Raw genomic sequence first — 22688 nt, forward strand, 5'->3', positions numbered from 1 at the left:
AGCTATACCCTATTTTAAAAGTTATTTGAAACTAGTAATGTATCTGTAAACACAATACTGTAACAAGTAGAAATTCACTATCAGTATCGATTTTTCAAATTTCAAAGATTAATACAATTAAATTTGTATTTCCATTTTATATATTGAAATGAAAATATTATAAAATACTGTTTTAATTCTACCAGAGAATAATCCAAAATTAGCATATAAAATAAAAATTTATAAAATAAATGAAATCATGGGTTTAGATTAATGGGAAAGAGAGTATCAGAAAAGTTCATTTACTTACTATCTAAATAAATCATCTAATATCATAAATGAGTATTTCTCATTCACTTGCCAAAAACACTCATTTTTTCAACAAACAGGTGCTAAGTGTCTACTGTGAGCCCCTCATTCTCACCCTTTCTAATCTGTATTCCACTCTTATTCTTGGGAGTTCAGGCAAGAACTTCAGAGCTTCTACAAAGTATCCAAAGTACAAGAACAAAGATCAAACTACCTTTTAGAATAAGCATAAATATTAAGCACTTACTTAAATGTGGCCACTTTGTTTATGACATTCTCTAAGCCAGTTTCATTATTTTCCTGTTGAAACAATATTTTTGTCATTTTTACCTTCATATAATGACTTCCACCTCTCTGTGAAGTGAAATACATTTTCTACTGCATCTCTGAAGTACTTTGTAAATAATTTTAAAAAGATCAATTTCCACTATTAAAAAATTAGGTCTAAAACCAATTATCTACGTTTTGGGAGACCAACTTCATAAGAGGTAAGATGTATATATAAACTGTTTAAGAAAGGTTATCTAAGTTTGCCTTCATATGTGTGTATAAGTACACACATACATCTACAGCATACACACATAGTATTACCAATACTTCAAAGAAAAGAAGCTCTTCTTTATGTAGTATGTTCATCACCCTCATCATTTATGTACATGCCCATGCTGTACTAATCCCTAAAACCAAGGTAACAAAATTAATGAGCTCCAACTAGTAATCTATAGCAATACATGTCTAGATGTCCTAATATATTCTACCTTCTGCAAGTTTTTTTCTGATTGACCTGATCTTTTCCTTAAATAGGGAACACTATTTTTTTACAAAGTCATTTAAAATTAAGATAAGGACCTAGTCAAACTACTACAGTAAGCTCACAGATTCCTGTAGGCTTGTAAAGATAAGAAATGTAACCTCCCTTAAAAATACATATATTTGGCCGGGCACAGTGGCTCACACCTGTAATCCCAGCACTTTGGGAGGCCGAGGCGGGTAGATCATGAGGTCAGGAGTTCGAGACCAGCCTGGCCAACATAGTGAAACCCTGTCTCTACTAAAAATATAACAATTAGCCAGGCATGGTGGTGCGTGCCTGTAGTCCTAGCTACTCAGGAGGCTGAGGCAGGAGAATCACTTGAACACAGGAGGCGGAGGTTACGGTTAGCCAAGATGGCACCACTGCACTCCAGCCTGGGCAACAGACCAAGACTCCATCAAACAAAAAAACAAACAAACAAACAACAAAAATATATATATATATATATTCCTTGGCCGGATGCAGTACATCACACCTGTAATTCCAGCACTTTGGGAGGCCAAGATGGGTGGATCACTTGAGGTCAGGAGTTCCAGACCAGCCTGGCCAATATGGTGAAATCCCATCTCTACCAAAAATAATAAAAACTAGCCGGGTGTGGTGGCGTGCACCTGTAATCCCAGCTACTCGGGAGGCTGAGGAAAGAGGATCGCTTGAACCCGGGAGACGGAGGTTGCAGTGAGCCAAGATTGTGCCACTACACTCCAGCCTGGGTGACAGAGCGAGACTTCGTCTCAAGGAAAAAAATAAATAAATAAAAACAAATATACACACACGCACGCACATACACACACACACACACACACACACACACACACACACATCCCTATTCTACCTCTTTGGAAAGCCTTGACAGCACAAATAAGTATAATTATTTTTTAAGAATCATTTTTCTAACTCATATTCAAATCTCAGAGGGAAAAAATATGAGACTCATAATCTGTAGGACTATTACCACAGTATCTGTATATACAAAAATACAAATGCCACCTGTGGTGGTCATGAGAATGCACCTTGCAGACATCTGATTACAGGGAGTAAATGACCACGTGCCTCAACTGCTGTGCTCTGGTGAAACTAAGGCCAAGCTTCTCACCAGTCATTACCAGACAATGAGCAAGGCAGAGATACTAATGCAGGCTCATTCTGGGAGACATGGGGAGGGACAGATGGAAAGGCCATTGAAGCCCAGCAGTCTGGGATGCTTCTATGTAACTTTCCTTCCCTCTTTATTTCACTGGGAATCAGATTGGCATCAGAATCTGATGGCTCCCCTTGTCGTTCCCAGATCCCTTACCATTGCCTTTAATAAAAATCTTAATGTTTTGTCACAAGATCTGCTTTTCAGAAGACCCAGATTAACACACCACCCAGTTTCAGAAGTTCCCTTTCAAGAAGTTCCCTTTTTTCCTCTGGAGTAATCTTTATTTTAAAGTAAACAAAAAGTAAAGGAGTTTCTCCCAGAATTAAAATTTATACCACTAAAGGATGAAGGGGATTGGTTTATATCTATAAGGTAATGATATAGGACTTTTTGCCTAAAATTTTGAAGTAGTTTCCAATTAAAGAAAAAGAAACATCTACCCCATCTTGAGGTAAATAGAGATAAAACCAAAATCAGACTTACATTCTCAGGTAAATTTTTGGCAATGGCACTGTGTGGCATGGGTTCAATGCAAAGCAAGTGAATGATTTCTCTCATTGTGACCTCTTCTTTGGTCACATTTCCCACTCCAGGTACATAACGCTCACCTAGTTCAAATAATTAAAAACAAAAAAAGTAGAATAATTATTTTCTATTTAAATCTCTCTCCATCAGAAGCACTTACACACAGAACACTGCATTAAATTAAATCTGTGAGAGAGGGGCAAAAGTTATTTGAATGTGTTCCCAAATCTGAATAAGAATCTATGTTGAAAGACAGAGGCAGAAAACTGTGACCTGAAGGAGAATCCAGGCCTTGTCTTAGCTTACTTACACACATACATACATATACATACATATTCGTATACATACACATACACATACTCACACATTATAAACAAGGCCCCTCAAATAAATTAGCATGTGTTTCTAACCCAGAACACATGGCTGATGGCATCTGAATGAGCAGTGGCCATCACTGAATAGCTTTTCTTTCAAGATCTTTCTCAATTTTGTCTCTACATGTTATTTAACAAAGAACAAAGTGAAAACTGAAAAACAAAATACTTTAAAATGTCTTTATGTGCTAAATGACAAAACAGTAATATGTATTAAAAATGACTGGTGCTGTGAAAATGCCCACAAGGTCAGATTTCCATTTTCATCACAATAAACTGCCAAATGAAGAGAGAAAATAGCTAAAATAAGTATGAGAACTTCACCGGTGTCAACAGCATCTAATTCTGATTGCCTTAAGAAGGCTTACAATATGTGGCCTTATGTTACCACTGATTTTCAACACTACAGTATCTGTATGAAGTCCTATGATATCTATAAGAGGGTTACAAAGAAACCCCTTGCCTAAGAGATTTGATGAATTCTACAAATTTGCCAAAGAACGACTTTTTGTTAAGTGAATTCGTTTCCAACACATTCATTCCTCTTTACATTTGTAAAGCATTTTGTAATTTTCATAACTTTTCACCAAAAACAGTATCCCCTAGAATTTCAGTGCTAGAAGAAACCTTAGAGATCACGTAGGTTACCTCCACATTTTACAAATCAGGAATCTGAGGCCCAAAGAATGCAACTGCATGCTCTTGAAAGTTGGTAGCAAGGCCAAGACTAGAGTTCCTGATACTAAATCCAAATATTTTTCTATTTCTTAATGATTTTCCACTATAGATCAGAAATATAATTTTTTAAACAAAAATGTTGACTCCTGAGAGTAATGAACTTAAACTCAGGAGCAGAGCAAGTATTAACTAAAAATCAAATCACAAGAAAAAAAAAACAATAAATTTGGGCAAACACAATAATAGTAAAATAACAGTAGGAATAATAAAACAGTAAAAATAAAACAGCAAAATTATACTACAATGTTAGAGATTCTTTACATAGCACTCTAAGGACAAATGCAAAAATTTCCCTTGAGTTTTCGTAATTTGAAAAAGTATATAATCAATTTTAAAATCTTTTACACATTCTTAATTTGCCCATTTTTTTCCCATCTGTTTCTAACTGGCATATTCTGGACAGGAAGGTTTAAGTCTCACTCAGCAATAAAGGCTTACTACCCTTTCTGCTGAGACATGTAGCTGGTCTAGCAACTAGCTCTCTGACAAACAATAAGTAAAAATGAATCCATGTTTACAGACTTAGGTAACAGCTAGAATCCCCAACTAAAGAACTATTCAAACCAAACAGTGTTTGGTGCAGTAAAGTAAATAACAAAAGCCAGAATGAGAAGTCAAAAACAAGATGACAGCCGGGCGCGGTGGCTCACGCCTGTAATCCCAGCACTTTGGGAGGCCAAGGCAGGCAGATCATGAGGTCAGGAGTTCAAGACCAGCCTGGCCAATATGGTGAAACCCCGTCTCCATTAAAAAATATATACATATATACAAAAATTGGCCAGGCGTGGTGGCGCACACCTGTGGTCCCAGCTACTCAGGAGGCTGAGGCAGAAGAATCGCTTGAATCCAGGAGGCAGAGGTTGCAGTGAGCTGAGATCGCACCACTGCACTCCAGCCTGGGCGACAGAGCAAGACTCCGTCTCAAAAAAACAAAACAAAACAAAACAGAACAAGATGATGGCAATGAATGTACCAGCTGGTAAAATCAACACAGACTATGACATAGCATATATTTGTATTCAATAGGTTAGAATATAGTGTTTCTGCAGCAAATATTTATATTCATCTCAACTGAATTATAAGACACATTTCTATGGGTCAATGTCATAACTTGATAAACATTATTTCTGGCAAAGAACACTCTTTTTCTTTTCTCTAAGTAAACTTAACAAAGCTAAGTATGACCAATATTTGCAGAAAATAATTAAACAGAATGACACAATGAAAATATATTTCACTTAGACCTATAATATATATAAAATTTTTAGCACTAAATGACCTCCAAATAAGTCAACACATTTACAAATCAGGTACTGAAAAATAAAAATGTAAAATCTGTGCTTTTGCAAAGGTGATTTTCTAAATGCAGTATACGAATAAGGAGTAAAATGATCAATTATAGTTCATATAAATGGTCTCTCTAAAAAGTAACCCATGTTCTATTTCAAAACATTGTGTTTTAATCTTACCCACAATATAGATGAGGACCTGAAGCATTTCTTCTATTAGTGTATTATATTGTTTAATCAAATCCTATAGAATCGAAAAAGAGTAAATTAGTTATGGAAGAACCAAAAACCTCCATAAAACATGCATTTCTGGACGAGACTCATGGTCCATCCAGTCTAGTATTTTTCATCCAGTCTAGTATTTTTTTTGTATGTGTGCACAGCACAAATAGTTACAATAGTTCCCTTTTTTGACATCAAATTCAACAATACCTGGCATATAATTGCTAAATACTGTCATCATTTTCATTATCATTATCCCCCACATAGTCATAAATAAGCACACTAATGCTAATCTTCAACTCTTCTTCTATTATTTGCTGCCTTCTTACCTGCGTTAGTGAGAAAGTGCCTTCAAATAGATTCCCAACAGTTATATGGTGAGAGTATCCTTCTCTAACACGCCCCTCATTTAAACTATTAAATCAGATACTGATTTTCACTAAGTATAAAACAACTAAAAATTAGCTCTGCATTTTATATCCTATTCACGTTAGCCCTTTGCAAGTAACTTCTATTTTTTTCATTTAAAAACATTTTTTGGCCAGGTGCAGTGGCATGCGCCACTGCTCCTGGCTATCCCAGAGTTCTTTAATTCTTAAATTTGATTTAGAAATTTTATATGAGGCCAGGTATGGTGGCTCACACCTGTAATCCCAGCACTTTGGGAGGCCAAGGTATACGGATCATGAGGTCAGAAGTTTGAGACCAGCCTGACCAACATGGTGAAATCTCGTCTCCACTAAAAATACAAAACTTAGCCAGGCGTGGTGGTGCGCCCCTGTAATCCCAGCAATTTGGGAGGCCAAGGCATGTGGATCACAAGGTCAGGAGTTTGAGACCAGCCTGACCAACATCGTGAAACCTCGTCTCTACTAAAAATACAAAAATTAGCCGGGCGTGGTGGCGTGCGCCTGTATTCCCAGCACGCCTGTAATCCTCAGGAGGCTGAGGCAGGAGAATCCCTTGAACCCGGGAGGCAGAGGTTGCAGTGAGCCAAGATCGAGCCACTGCACTCCAGCCTGGGCAACAGAGCGAGACTTCGTCTCAAAAAGGAAAAAAAAAAATTTATATATTTATTTATTATTTTTCCAAAGAAATTTTACTAGCAGGAGTAACTTCTAATCTGAAAGAATAAAATAATGTGATTTCATGAATTCAAAATAGTTAAGGGCTACTTTATAGGCTGGTACTTCAAATATTCAAACAATAAAGATGTGGCTGGGCACAGTGGCTCACGCCTATAATCCCAGCAATTTGAGAGGCCAGGGCAGGCAGATCACTTGAGCTCAGGAGTTTGAGACTAGCCTGGTCAACATGGTGAAACCTCGACTCTACTAAAAATACAAAAAATTGGCCAGGTGTAGTGGCTCACGCCTGTGATCCCAGCACTTTGGAAGGCCAAGGCGGGCGGATCACGAGGTCAGGAGTTCGAAATCAGCCTGGCCAACATGGTGAAACCCCGTCTCTACTAAAATACAAACATTACCTGGGCATGGTGGTGCACACCTATAATCCCAGCTACTTGGGGAGGCTGAGGCAGGAGAATGGCTTGAACCCAGGAGGTGGAGGCTGCAGTGAGCCGATTGTGCCACTGCACTCCAGCCTGGGTGACAGAGCAAGACTCCATCTCAAAAATAAATATATAAGTAAATAAATAAATAAATAAATAAATAAATAAATAAATGAGCTGGGCGTGGTGGCTTATCCCTGCAGGCCCAGCTACGCAGGAAGCTGAGGTAAGAGAATCACTAGAACGGGAGAAGAAGGTTGCTTTGAGCCAAGATTGCGCCACAGCACTCCAGCCTGGGCGACAGAGTGAGATTCTGTCTCAAAAACAATTAATAAATAAATAAAACAAAATTTGTATATTACCTCTGAGACAACAAAGATAAAAAAGACCAATGTCTTTATAGATGTACATACTGCAAGAGAGAGCTTAAATAGGACTTTCTTCTGAGAGCAATTTGACAATATGTATTAAGAGCCTTAAGAAAAACATGTTGTTGGCCAGGCACGGTGGCTCACCAGCACTTTGGGAGGCCAAGGCGGGCAGATCACCCAAGGTCAGAAGTTCGAGACCAGCCTGGCCAACATGGAGAAACCCTGTCTCTACTAAAAATACAAAATTAGCTGGGTGTGGTGGTGCATGCCTGTAATCCCAGCTATTCAGGAGGCTGAGGCAAGAGAATCGCTTGAACCCGGGGCAGGCAGAGGTTACGGTGAGCCGAGATCGCGCCATTGCACTCTAACCTGGGCAACAAGAGCAAAACGCCATCTCCAAAAAAAAAAAAAAAGAAAGAAAAGAAAGAAAAACACGTTGTTTTATCCAACAAATCCACTTCTAAAAATGTGTCTTAACAAAATAGAGAAGTATTTAAATACTGAGCTACAAATGTTTATAAGACCAACCAACTAGAAAGACCTCTTCAGTAATAGACTTTAAAGTATAATGCATCATATAGTGCAATCCTATATAGTTATTAAAAATGATGATATAATTGTGTACTTATTTCATGACAAGAAAAAAAACTTTTCACAATATGTTGTTAAGCATAGGAAGCAGATTACAAAACAGCACATTCACAATGATACAATTTTTGTTTTAAAAACAAGCAAGACAACTAAAACTTTAAAAGTGATCATTTCTAGGAAGCAGTGTTTTTCATGTGATTTTTTTTCTTTGTTAATCTACATATTCTAATTTTTCTAGATTAAAAAGATTATATATGTGTATATATGTGTGCCATATGTATACATGTCATTTCAGGAGGTATGGTTAAGAAATAACTTTTAAAATATGGCTAAATATGTCTTCTTTTGAGAAGTGTCTGTTCATGTCCTTTGCCCACTTTTTGATGGGGTTGTTTGTTTTTTTCTTGTAAATTTGTTTGAGTTCATTGTAGATTCTGGATATTAGCCCTTTGTCAGGTGAGTAGGTTGCGAACATTTTCTCCCATTTTGTAGGTTGCCTGTTCACTCTGATGGTAGTTTCTTTTGCTGTGCAGAAGCTCTTTAGTTTAATTAGATCCCATTTGTCAATTTTGTCTTTTGTTGCCATTGCTTTTGGTGTTTTGGACATGAAGTCCTTGCCCATGCCTATGTCCTGAATGGTAATGCCTAGGTTTTCTTCTAGGGTTTTTATGGTTTTAGGTCTAACGTTTAAATCTTTAATCCATCTTGAATTGATTTTTGTATAAGGTGTAAGGAAGGGATCCAGAACAAAAAACCAAACACCGCATATTCTCACTCATAGGTGGGAACTGAACAATGAGATCACATGGACACAGGAAGGGGAATATCACACTCTGGGGACTGTGGTGGGGTGGGGGGAGGGGCGAAGGATAGCATTGGGAGATATACCTAATGCTAGATGACGAGTTAGTGGGTGCAGCGCACCAGCATGGCACATGTATACATATGTAACTAACCTGCACAATGTGCACATGTACCCTAAAACTTAAAGTATAATTTTAAAAAAATGGCTAAATATGACTGAAATAAAATATGACTGAAATAGTAACAATATTTCCTTTAAAATTAATTCACATAATTTACAGGTTGTATACCTGGTCTTTTGTAGATATGGTCTTGTTAAAAGCCTCGGCAAGTTCATACCTCTGAAGTACCAGTAACAAGAACTTATTGGGATCCATTAAAGATGCACCAATCTGTGAAAGAAATCCAGCATCATATTTCTTCTGTATTATATGGAGAAACATTTTGTCTCATGTAGGACTGTCAAAAATTAAAAAGTTTGCAGAAGATAATGTAGTAGTCCCTTCTATTTCTATGAGTCATAATCAGTTTAACAGTGAGAGTATTTTAAGTTAAAAATTATTACATTATCTTCTCTTCTTAGAAAGAATTCAAGAAGGAAGATGAAGACACAAATATCAGAAACAATTTAAATAGGTACCTGAAGCATGATGATATCTTTATCATACATTTCTTCTCTGCACTTAACATCTTGGTAATAAAACACCTATAAGGTAATAGGTAGAATAAATCCTAAAAGAATTATTTTATTTCAAGCAAAATTCTCAAGAAAACCTATCCTTAAAACTTTCTCTAAGCTAGAAACCCCTAAAAATCCTTAGTGGCAAAAATAAGTTGTAAATCTATGAATCACTTAAAGGGACTAGCAAGGATGAAGTGAAGAAATATGGCATGAAATCACTTCAGGGTTAAAAATGTTCTATATTAGTTATTACTGTCATGTATAACAAGAGAATTTATTTTCCCTAAGTTTAAAATACCTACTTCAATAAAAGTAAACCAATTTCTACACTCAATCATAATACCATTTTTTTCTTTTTTTTTTTTTAATTTCATTTTAAGTTCCAGGATACATGCGCAAGACATGTAGGTTCGTTACAGAGGTAAACGCATAATACCATTTTTCTTCCAAGTGCTAACTTTACAAGACCTATTTCTCCACCTTTTAAGAAATGCAAGGGCAGGCTCAGTGGCTCATGCCTGTAATCCCAGCACTTTGGGAGGTTCAGGTGAGCGGATCACCTGAGGTCAGGTGTTCAAGACCAGCCTGGCCAACATGGTAAAGCCCCATCTCTACTAAAAACACAAAAATTAGCCGGGCATAGTGGTGTATGCCTGTAGTCCCAGCTACTGGGGAGGCTGAGGCACGAAAATCACTTGAACCCCACAGGCAGAGGTTGCAGTGAGCTGAGATTACACCACTGCACTCCATAGCCTGGGCAATAGAGTGAGACTCTGTCTCAAAAAAAAAAAAAAAAAGAAAAAGGAAAAAAAAAAGAAAAGAAAAGCACTGCTGCATATTTACTCCAAAATAGAAGAAAAAATTACAAGGTGGCCTTCAATTAAGACAGATGGTGGGAAGACTAAAGGCCTCTAAGTAAGGTAATTCTCAGAAAAGAGCTATGTTAATGGGGAGGACTCTGGTGGTACTACCGGCTTTCCCTTAATTTATCACACAAGCATCCTAGTTTATAATTCAGATGGAATACACAGTGAACATGATAGGAGAAATGTCTATATAGTTCCTAGAACTTTCATTTCTAGGAGTTTATACAAGAGAATAGTAACATACACTCAGTAAAATCTAGGAACACAGGGTAAAATTATATGAGAAAAAAATTAGAAAATGAGCACATTCATAAATATGAATAATAGACTTTGCTGTACCTGGCTAATAAGAGACAGTCCATTTCTTCGCCACATCTCAGCAACAACCTGGGCAACCAACACCAGACAACGTAAAGGATATTCCACTAGTACCTCTACTTGAAAGTCCTCCTGAAATAGAGTGAGGTCAATTTTATCATTTCTCACAGAGCTTAGATGTGTCTCCAAGTTATGCCACTACATATTCTTCAGTTTTCTCACGTGTAAAATGGAAGAGCTTGAACTAGATGACGTCTAAGTCCCTGTGACTCAGATTACAATGTACTATATGAAGATGTAAAATTACTAAATGGGAATTCCTCAGGTGGGTTTCTAAATATTATCTCCTTCTCATCCATCAACCAAGAGATATTCAGAAACAGAATATAAGCAAATCAATACTTAGTAGAATCACTTACAAAAGACACAAATTCATGCAGTCTTGAAACAGCACCCAGCCTGCTTAAACGTACATGAAGACCTAAAGTTAAAAAAACAAGACAGAAAATGAGAAAACAAATCCAATTTGTTAACTAGTTAACTCATCAAGTTTAGAAACTTGTGCGATTTGATTTGGCTGGGCGTGGTGGCTCATGCCTGTAATCTCAGCACTTTGGGAGGCCTAGGTGGGTGGATCATCTGAGGTCAGGAGTTCAAGACCAGCCTGGCCCACATGGTGAAAACCCATCTCTACAATAATATAAAAATTAGCCGGGCCTGTAATCCTAGCTACTTGGGAGGCTGAGGCAGGAGAATCGCTTGAACCTGGGAGGCCGAAGTTGCAGTGAGCCAAGATCATGCCACTGCACTTCAGCCTGGGTGACAGAGTGAGACTCCGTCTTAAAAAAGAAAGAAAGAAACTTGTGTGAGTTAAATGTATGTTTACTGAGTTTAGAAGTGACAATCTAGAATGCAGACTGTTGATTTCTAATTTTGAAATACAATATTACTAACGTATTTAAAATCCTACACCGTGCAAGGTGTGCTCATACCTTATTTAAAAATGACAAACTGTCTCTCAAGATACCTTTATTCTGCCTTTAGCCACGTATCAAAAGAAATGAAAATTAATCTAAGTATTTTTAATAAAAATTTTTATTTTCATTAAAAAGGTACTTTTAACAAAAATTTTTATTTTCATTAAAAAGGCACTTTTAACAAAAATTTTAATTTTCATTAAAAAGGCACTTTTAACAAAAATTTTTATTTTCATTAAAAAGGTACTTTTAACAAAAATTTTAATTTTCATTAAAAAGGTACTTTTAACAAAAATTTTTATTTTTATTAAAAAGGTACTTTTTACAAAAATTTTTATTTTTATTAAAAAGGTATTTTTAACAAAAATTTTTATTTTTATTAAAAAGGCATTTTTAATAAAAATAGAAGCAATATAAAATCACATGACATCAATTATGCCATATACAAACATTAACTCAAAATGGATCAAAGACTTTAAACACAGGTTTAAATATAGGTGCTAAAACTAAAAAATAAAACTCATACAAGAAAACGCAGGGAAAAGCTTCATAACTTTAGATTTGACTCTTCCTATCCATGAGCATGGAATGTTCTTCCATTTCTTTGTATCCTCTTTTATTTCGTTGAGCAATGGTTTGTATTTCTCCTTGAAGAGGTCCTTCACATCCCTTGTAAGTTGGATTCCTAGGTATTTTATTCTCTTTGAAGCAATTGTGAATGGGAGTTCACTCACGGTTTGGCTCTCTGTTTGTCTGTTATTGGTGTATAAGAATGCTTGTGATTTTTGTACATTGATTTTGTATCCTGAGACTTTGCTGAAGTTGCCTATCAGCTTAAGGAGATTTTGGGCTGAGACGATGGGGTTTTATAAATATACAATCATGTCATCTGCAAACAGGGACACTTTGACTTCCTCTTTTCCTAACTGAATACCCTTTATTTCTTTCTCCTGCCTGACTGCCCTGGCCAGAACTTCCAACACTATGTTGAATAGGAGTGGTGAGAGAAGGCATCCTTGTCTTGTGCCGGTTTTCAAAGGGAATGCTTCCAGTTTTTGCCCTTTCGGTATGATATTGGCTGTGGGTTTGTCATAAATAGCTCTTATTATTTTGAGATATGTCCCATCAATATCTAATTTATTGAGACTTTTTAGCATGAAGGGCTGTTGAATTTTGTCAAAGGCCTTTTCTGCATCTATGGAGATAATCATGTGGTTTTTGTCTTTGGTTCTGTTTATATGCTGGATTACATTTATTGATTTGCATGCGTTGACGGTGAAAATGACCATGCTGCCCAAGGTAATTTATAGATTCAATGCCATCCCCATCAAGCTACCAATGACTTTCTTCACAGAATGGGAAAAAACTGCTTTAAAGTTCATATGGAACCAAAAAAGAGCCCGCATTGCCAAGACAATCCTAAGCCAAAAGAACAAAGCTGGAGGCATCATGCTACCTGACTTCAAACTATACTACAAGGCTACAGTAACCAAAACAGCATGGTACTGATACCAAAACAGAGATATAGACCAATGGGACCGAACAGAGCCCTCAGAAATGATACCACACATCTACAACCATCTGATCTTTGACAAACCTGACAAAAACAAGAAATGGGGAAAGGATTCCCTATTTAGTAAATGGTGCTGGGAAAACTGGCTAGCCATATGTAGAAAGTTGAAACTGGATCCCTTCCTTACACCTTATACAAAAATTAATTCAAGATGGATTAAAGACTTAAATGTAAGACCTAAACCATAAAAACCCTAGAAGAAAACCTAGGCAATACCATTCAGGACATAGGCATGGGCAAGGACTTCATGTCTAAAACACCAAAAGCAATGGCAACAAAAGACAAAATTGACAAATGGGATCCAATTAAAGAGCTTCTGCACAGCAAAAGAAACTACCATCAGAGTGAACAGGCAACCTACAGAATGGGAGAAAATTTTTGCAATCTACTCATCTGACAAAGGGCTAATATCCAGAATCTACAAAGGACTCAAACAAATTTACAAGAAAAAAACCAACCCCATTGAAAAGCAGGCGAAGGATATGAACAGACACTTCTCAAAAGAAGACATTTATGCAGCCAAAAGACACATGAAAAAATGTTCATCATCACTGGCCATCAGAGAAATGCAAATCAAAACCACAATGAGATACCATCTCACACCAGTTAGAATGGCAATCATTAAAAAGTCAGGAAACAACAGGTGCTGGAGAGGATGTGGAGAAATAGGAACACTTTTACACTGTTGGTGGGACTGTAAACTGGTTCAACCATTGTGGAAGACAGTGTGGCGATTCCTCAAGGATCTAGAACTAGAAATACCATTTGACCCAGCAATCCCATTACTGGGTATATACCCAAAGGATTATAAATCATGCTGCTATAAAGACACATGCACACGTATGTTTATTGCAGCACTATTCACAATAGCAAAGACTTGGAACCAACCCAAATGTCCATCAATGATAGACTGGATTAAGAAAATGTGGCACATATACACCATGGAATACTATGCAGCCATAAAAAAGGATGAGTTCATGCCCTTTGTAGGGACATGAATGAAGCTGGAAACCATCATTCTCAGCAAACTATCGCAGGGACAAAAAACCAAACACTGCATGTTCTCACTCATAGGTGGGAATTGAATAATGAGAACACCTGGACACAAGAAGGGGAACATCACACACCGGGGCCTGTCGTGGGGTTGGGGGAGGGGCCCCCAATGTATAGGGACCCCCCTATACATTAAATGACGAGTTAATGGGTGCAGCATACCAACATGGCACATGTATACATATGTAACAAACCTGCATGTTGTGCACCTGTACCCTAGAACTTAAAGTATAATTAAAAAACAAAAAAACAAAAAAAAATTAGATTTGACAATGAGTTTTTTGGATATGACACCAAAAGCACAGGCAACAAAAGAAAAAAATAGATAAATTCAACTATAACAAAAACTCCTGTGTCTCAAAGGAGACCATCAACAGGGTAAAAAGGCAACCCACAGAATGGGAGAAAATATTTGTAAATCACATATCTGATGAACACTTAATATCTAGAATTATATAAGTAACTCCAACTGAACAGCAAAATTAAACCAGATTAAAAAATGGGCAGAGCACTTGAATAGACAGTTCTCCAAGGAGGATATACAAATGGCCAACAAACATTTGAAAAGCTGATCAAAATCACTAATCACTAGGGACACGCAAATCAAAACCACAATGAGATATCACTTCATATCCATTAGAACGGTTATTATCTGGGGGGGAAAAAAGGAGAAATAGCAAGTGTTGGCAAGGTGTAGAGAAAATGGAATCCTAGTGCATGCGGGTGGGAATGTAAAATGGTACAGCCACTAAGGAAAACACTATGATGGTTCCTCAAAAAACTAAACATAGAATTCCCAAATGATCCAGCAATTCCACATTTGGGTATATACCCAAAAAACTGAAAGCAAGGACTTGAAGAGATACTTCTACATCCATGTCATAACAGCACTGTTCATAACAGCCAAAAGGTAGAAGCAACCCAAGTGTCCATCAACGGATAAATGGATGAACAAAATGTGGTATATTCATACAATGGAATATTATTCAGCCTTTTAAAAAAAAGGGAATTCTGACATGTACTACAACATAAACCTGAGGACATTATGCTAGGTGATATAAGCCAGTCACAAAAGGACAAATACTGTTTGAGTCAACTTATAATAGGTACCTACAGTAGTCAAATTCATAGACACAGAGTGGTAGTTGCTAGCGGGTGTGGGGAGGAGGCAATGGGGAGGTATTGTTTAGTAATAATAATTGTTTAATAAATTATTATTCTATTCAGTTTTGGAAGTTTCATTTTTAGAAGATAAAAAGCTTTTGGAGAAGGATGGTGGTGATGGTTGTAGAAAATGTGAATATACTTAGTGCCAGTGAACTGTACACTTAAAAATGGCTAAAATGATAAGCTTTATGTCATGTACATTTTATCATTGAAAATAGAAATATATACACTTCAATAAAGCTATTTTTAAAAAACCCTGACAAATGAATGGCCAATTTACATGGAAATGCAAATGATTAAGGAGAATCTATGATTTCTTCCTTTTAATGATAAAGAATGATACAGATAATACACCAGTGAAATTGGTCAGAGAGGAGGTTTAGAAACCAGCAACCAGATTTTATTATATTTAAATTTGGGTGGGAGATGAGTTACCACGTTAGTCCTTAAGTATATACTGTAAGGATCCATAAGTTGACCCAGACAAAACAAAGCCCAGGTAAATAAGCAGCTTTAAATAGATGTTCTGGTGACAGCTCCTTGAAGGACAGTGACAGCCCTTAACTGCAGTATCTGACCTGAGCATGTCTGTACATATTGAGCACAGAACAAAAATAGAAATGATTCTACTAAATGAATACCTAGAAAGAAAGCTAATAGGTATATGCAAAAAGAAAAAACAAACACTCACCAGCAAGGGTCCTAGAGAGTGGCAGATGTATGCTTACAAGATCCTCAGATACTCTGTAGGACTTTGTTTCCAAACTATGTCCACACGATTGTACTACTGTCTTGCTACTAGATATGAAACTGGTACTGCACCTCATCACAGCTTTGTGACATTCTTTATAAGCCACAAGTAAGAGTTCTTCCTAAGAGGAAAATAAGATACAAAAAGTTGACAAGTTTTCTACTTTAACACTTTTTTTTTTTTTTTTTGAGACAGCCTGTCCTGTGGCCTAGGCTGGAGTACAGTGGCATAATCACAGCTCACTGCAGCCTCAATCTCCTGGGCTCAGTCACCTGAGGTGATTCTCCCACCTCAGCCTCCTGAGTAGCTGGGACTACAGGCGCGTGCCACCATGCCCAGTTTTTGTATTTTTTGTAGAGGCAGGGTCTCCGCATGTTGGCCAAGCTGGTTTTGAACTCCGGGGCTCAAGTGGTTCACCCACCTTAACCTCCCAAAGTGCTAGCATTACAGGTGTGGGCCACCATGCCCAGCATAACATGCATCATTCAATAAATATTTACTAAATATGAGTGGAAAATTGTTCTATGTATTACTAAGTCTACCTCCACAGGATCTGCAAACTTGCAGGAAACATAAGATATACCTATATATGCACTTATAATCAAAGTAAAAAATAAGTACCATGTAAATGGTACAAACTAATTGCTCTAAGAGGCGGGAAAAAAAAGAATCACAAAGAACTGGGAAGACATATTTGTGAAAGCAGCTTCTGATGGGCCATAAAAGAATATGCAGAATTTAAGTATGGGGAAAGATAAGGAGAAGATGGCATTCTAAGCAGAGATACAGAATAAATAAAGACAAAAATAAGAGAAATACAACTCCTATTCAGGCAGTGGAGAATAAAGAGTAGATAAAATGAAAGAATTTATGGATGAAATTAACAAGCATTTGAACTGGAAATGTGCCTTGGCACAGGCATGTGAATACACTGATGGAGTCCGCAGTGTAATAATGTAGTCAACATACTGCTTCAGGAAGAATTAATGTGGGTCATTGAAGATGGTAGATTGGAGAGGATCAAGTTAGTAGACAAAGAAACCAACAGGAAGATGACTATAAAGTAAAGTGATAAGGGTCTGAACTAGGGTGGGGCCGTCAGGACAAAAAAGAATGAACCCATAGAAAATAATTTAGGATTATAAAATATATTTGAGATAAGGAAGAATCAAATCTGGGTGAATACAGAAGGAAGAGAGACGTTAAAGACCATTCTTTTAAGATAATGTTTCTAATTTAATCTTGAAAAAGGAACTCCATGGTCAAAACAGATGATTTGGAAACATCCCTCTCAGAAATCAGCATACTGACTAACTAAAGGGTTTTAGAAATTCAGTAGCGGCTGGGCGCAGTGGCTCACGCCTGCAATCCTAGCACTTTGGAAGGCCGAGGCGGGCAGATCACGAGGTCAGGAGTTTGAGACCAGCCTGGCCAATATGGTGAAACCCTGTCTCTACTAAAAAATACAAAACAAATTAGCCAGGTGTGGTGGTGCACACCTGTAGTCCCAGCTACTCAGGAGGCTGAGGCAGCAGAATCGCTTGAACCCAGGAGGCGGAGGTTGCAGTGAGCCAAGTTCGTGCCACTGCACTCCAGCCTGGGTGACAGAGCGAGACTCCATCTCAAAGGAAAAAAAAGAAAGAAAGAAATTCAGTAGCTTTAAAAGAAAAAAAAATCCTCTTTTTGTTTAACCTGACATTTCTGAATCTTACGTGAACCCAGAACATTTTTCCCTTCAAAACACCAGTTAATGTTGAACATATAGAAAACAGTGGCTCTGAGATTTCCCATATGGATGAATTTAATAGTAATGTCATTAATAAAACAAGGATAATCAAAATGAGAAAATGCAAGTTGGAAGTAGAAGGAAATGATGACAGGTCCATTTAAAATATTTTGAGTTTGAGGCCAAGTGTGGTGGCTCATGCCTATAATCCCAGCACTTTGGGAGGCCAAAGAAAGAGAATCACTTGAAGTTAGGAGTTTGAGACTAGCCTGGGCAACACAGAGAAACCCTGTCTCTGCAAAAAATAAAAAAATTAAAAATTAGCTAGGTGTGGTGGCATGTGCCTGTAGTCCCAGCGACTTTGGAGGCTAAGGTGGGAGGATCATGTGAGGCCAGGAGGTCAAGGCTGCAGTGAGCCATGATAGCACCACTATACTCCAGTCTGGGTGACAGAGTAAGACCTTGTCTCTAAAAACACACACACACACACACACACACACACACACACACACAGACACACACGTGTAAGATCTAAACAGGAATGTCTGGCCCACAAACAGAAGTGACACTGTAGCTTAGGAGAATCATCCCTATGAACTTTTAACTAAGTGGTAGAAATACAAGAGAAGAGAAAAGAATGTAAGATATACACACATACACACTTACCATCAAAGTAAAAAAATTTTAAATACCATGTAAATGGGACAAGCTAATTGCCCTAAGACGGCAAAGAAAATAATCACAAACAATTAGGAAGACGTACTTGTGAAAACATATTTCTGTAAGAAAGAGAATATTGGGGAATGTCTCGTTTAGCAGGCAGAAGGCACTAGAAAAAAAGGTAATCACTAACTGAAATAGGTAATCGATAATAAATGTATTAGGATAATGCCTGTTTGTGAAAACCAGAGGGAAACAAAGTTTCAATACGGTTAAAGTACTCAAGAAAATACAATGCTACAGATAATTCAGGGAAGATGGAAACTAAGGAAAGACCTCTGAATTTGGTTACCAAATGGATCCTCTGTGATTTTTTTCTAAATGCAGTTCTTGTCAATTGATAAGGGCAGAAGCCAGACTGTAAAGAAGTGTTAGGAGCTATAAGTGAAGATACTAAACGTAGATGACTTCAGAAGGTTTGGAAGAAGTCAAGATGAAACCTTTGCCTCATCACCTAACAATTGTGCATGCCCTCCATAAAAGTGAGGGAAGCTAAAAAATACATGCTGTGCTTGCTGGACAGTATTTCCTGTGGTGATTGTACTAAAAAGCTACAGTGCTAGATTAAAGTCTACTACATTTGTGAGTATGGCTGCCACTCTGAACCTATGACCAATTGCTGGTGGTGAAGCAGAAGAGATTATAGTTCACAGGGGTGCAAAGGCAAGAAAGGAGGCTTTTATTATTGTTGTTTTTAAAAATAAGCGAGTCCTGTGTGTTTATAGACAATTGATTAAAAGAGTAGGAAACACAAGTCCAGATAATTCAGGAAGCTAACTCCAGGAAAAAGTAATATAAGTCAGAACCAAGAGCCTAGGTAGAGGCATTAGACTTAGAAAGAGACAAAAAGGAAAAGACCAATAGTGAAGACGCAGAAAAACTTAGTCACTGAATAGGTTATTGTAACAGACACAGAGAAAGCAGAGATGATGAGGGAATTTAACTTAGATAATGGCAATTTTCTCAGAAAATAAATAAATGAGGTCATCATTCTTAAAGGGAATCTAGGGTGGGATTACATATTTAAAGACGGTTATGGTCTAAAATTGCTGCTTAAGGAAATACATTAGTTCTATAGTTTGAAACTAACACATACAACAAAGCTCTTGAATGAATAATCTACCCCTCTCCATTCCTGGAATATTTAAAAGTCTACTATGGTCCTAATTATATTATTATTAATATGCATTTTCCAGGGAATAAACGTGTATAAATACATACATACACATGTATAAACCCTGCTATTCCCCAAAATAAGCAAAACTACCACAGGGCACATTTTCTACTCAAGTATATAGTTTCCCCCTAAATTTAAAAAGAGAAATTCAAATATGTAAAAAGCTACTATAAATAATAAAAACTTTACATCAAGGAAGCTGCAACATAAAACTATACTATTAATAATTACTAAGAACTTAAAAAGGCACTGATCCTACTAACAAATTTTACTTACATCACAAGCACACCACTCTTGGAACATGAGTAAAATATTCTTCAATTGCATCTGTATAGCAATGGCAGCCTCCCAATCAGGATCCACTTCAATGTGTTGCCCAACCTGTCTTCGGATTTCTTCCATTCCCTGCAATTACAAGTTGGTCAACATATACCTATCTGAGCCCTCTCTCTTTGCTCTGCTCTTGGCAAAATATAAAACTGTCAGGATTCATAACATTTTAACATGGTTGTTACACTGGGTCAGAATGCATGGGTTCAATTCCCAGCTCTCAGGTATGTGCTCAGGGTTAGAACATTAACCGCAAAGCCCAGCTCTGTCTGGTATTTCTAGCTGTGTGACCCTGGGCAAATTATTTCTAAGCTTGGTTACTAAATGGATCCTTTGAGATTTTTTCCTAAATGCAGTTCTTGTCAATTGATAAGGGCATAAAGTCAGACTCTAAAGAAGTATTAGAAGCTAACAAGTGAAGATACTAAATGTAGATGAATTAAGAGTGTTTAGGAGATGTCAAGATGAAAACAAGCACCTTAACCTCATCACCCAACAACTGTGCATGCTTTCCATAAGGGTGAGGGAGCCAAAAAAATATGTGTTGTGCTTGCTGCACATGCAAGTAACCCTTACATTAAAAGGAGAATATTAATAGTAACTACTTAATAAGATTGCTATAAGGCTCAAAAGAGATCATGCATGAAAAGTGCTTACTACACATTTATCACATGGTAAGTATTCAGCAAACATTAACAGAGGTAGCAACAGTAGGCCGGGCGTGGCAGCTCACACCTGTAATCCCAGCACCTTGGGAGGTCAAGAGATTGAGACCATCCTGGCCAACATGGTGAAACCCCACCTCTACTAAAAATACAAAAATTAGCTGGGTGTGGTGGCGCATGTCTGTAATCCCAGCTACTTGGGAGACTGAGGCAGGAGAATCGCTTGAACCTGGGAGGCGGAGGTTGCAGTGAGCCGAGATTGCACCATTGCACTCCAGCCTGGCAACAGAGCGAGACTCTGTCTTCGAAAAAAAAAAAAAAGTAGCAATAGTAAACTAAGGTATATAAAAGGATTTATCAAAACAGGATGAGTGAGTCAATGTTTAAATCTTGTTTCCACTTTGCTAGATAAATTCTTTCTTGTATTAAAACCAAAATCTGCTTTAAAAAGACTGCGGTTCAATTTTTAAAAATAAATTTCTTTTACTGATGTACAGAAAAATGATCATACCTGCATACAGGTAAGAATCTTCAAAAAAGATCGAAAACCTTCAAGGAACTGCATTCTTAATCTTTCTGTCCATATTGTGGGTTTGCTGATCAGGATATACCTATCGTTTCAAGAAAGAAAGAAATATTTCATTTATCTATTTTGAGATAATTTTAAGGTTCTCAGGGTTATAGACAATGTTGATTTATAAAAATTATGGATTCTAATTTCTCACAATAATTAGAAGCTCTGAGTAGAGCTAGAATTATTTATTCTGCCTTATTTTAAATACAACCAGTAAAACATGAATGCTCTAGAAGAGGCAGATATCAAGCTAAACCTGACTTCACACACTACATTCTCAGAGGTTAGTCTGATTAAGTGAACCTAGAACTGACCAAGCCTGTCACAGCTAACTCTGGACAACCACAGTACAGATTCCCTAGAACTGTTCACACCCATCAGCCAAAGGGCCAGCTGAAATTGTTTCAGCCTCAGGAGATTTGGAACAGATTTTCTACCTCCAGTTTTTCATAACCCAGAACTTGGAAGAAGGATGTAAGCACCTGTCATCTTGACTTGCACATCAGGATGTACTAGTTTCAAGAGATAAACAAACTCATTTTAGCCTATAATTTGTATGATTAATATTTCTTTTGGCTGTAAAGACAATGACTGGTTTCATATACAATGGGAACAATGTTTATCATGAAATGAGTTATCAGGAAGTAATTATTAACAAGTATAAAATACTATTTTGCACTTGACCAATGAGAATAAATTCCTGTTATATTGCAGGTGTTGGGAACATAAACATGGACACACCTGTCCTGAAGTTCATAGTATAGTGGGAAAAACAGATACATACAGTAGACAGAAATTCAATGTTAAACACTAAAATAATGTATAAAAGAGGTAATGTATGGCTCACGCCTGTAATCCCAGCACTTTAGGAGGCCGAGGCAGGTGGATCACGAGGTCAGGAGATTGAGACCATCCTGGCTAACACAGTGAAACCCCGTCTCTACTAAAAATACAAAAAATTAGCTGGGCGTGGTGGCGGGTGCCTGTAGTCCCAGCTACTCGGGAGGCTGAAGCAGGAGAATGGCGTGAACCCAGGCGGCAGAGCTTGCAGTGAGCCGAGATCGCAACACTGCACTCCAGCCTGGGTGACAGCATGACACACAAAAAAAGAAGTAATGTAGGTACATAAAGACAAAGCAACAAAGAAAATACATTTTTTTTGAACTGCAAAGATAGGATTGTGGTTTAATTTTTCTCACTCTTTAGATACCCATTAACATGCAAATGTACATTAAAAATACAATCATCAAAGAAACTTATAAAGATTTAATTCAATAATTACCATCTAAATCTTTCTTTTAAAGTAAAAGATAAAAAAGATTAAAGTTTAAAATCTGCCACACTGAACAAATGGCATTCATGTTTTGTTGCTTTCTAGAGCACTACGACTCAAAGTGTGGTCCACTAACCAGCAGCACCAGCCTCACCTGAGTGCTCTT

The 22688-nt window shown here is 37.3% G+C and overlaps 1 protein-coding gene across 2 annotated transcripts in view; it reads right to left on the reverse strand.

Moving 5' to 3' along the window:
- Positions 1 to 22688, reverse strand: part of UBR1 (ubiquitin protein ligase E3 component n-recognin 1) — a 181875-nt gene that overhangs the window by 84779 nt on the left and 74408 nt on the right. For both annotated transcript variants that reach the window (XM_034938606.3, XM_055098337.2), the window contains 10 exons: positions 21187 to 21286; positions 19957 to 20085; positions 15998 to 16178; positions 10956 to 11017; positions 10558 to 10668; positions 9311 to 9376; positions 8961 to 9062; positions 5353 to 5416; positions 2730 to 2854; positions 536 to 588 (listed from right to left, as the gene is read on the reverse strand). In XM_034938606.3, coding sequence (XP_034794497.3) covers positions 536 to 588; positions 2730 to 2854; positions 5353 to 5416; positions 8961 to 9062; positions 9311 to 9376; positions 10558 to 10668; positions 10956 to 11017; positions 15998 to 16178; positions 19957 to 20085; positions 21187 to 21286 — 993 coding nt within the window. The remainder of the gene's footprint in view (positions 1 to 535; positions 589 to 2729; positions 2855 to 5352; positions 5417 to 8960; positions 9063 to 9310; positions 9377 to 10557; positions 10669 to 10955; positions 11018 to 15997; positions 16179 to 19956; positions 20086 to 21186; positions 21287 to 22688) is intronic.

This window comes from Pan paniscus, chromosome 16, assembly GCF_029289425.2.
Source record: "Pan paniscus chromosome 16, NHGRI_mPanPan1-v2.0_pri, whole genome shotgun sequence".
Lineage (NCBI taxonomy): Eukaryota > Metazoa > Chordata > Mammalia > Primates > Hominidae > Pan > Pan paniscus.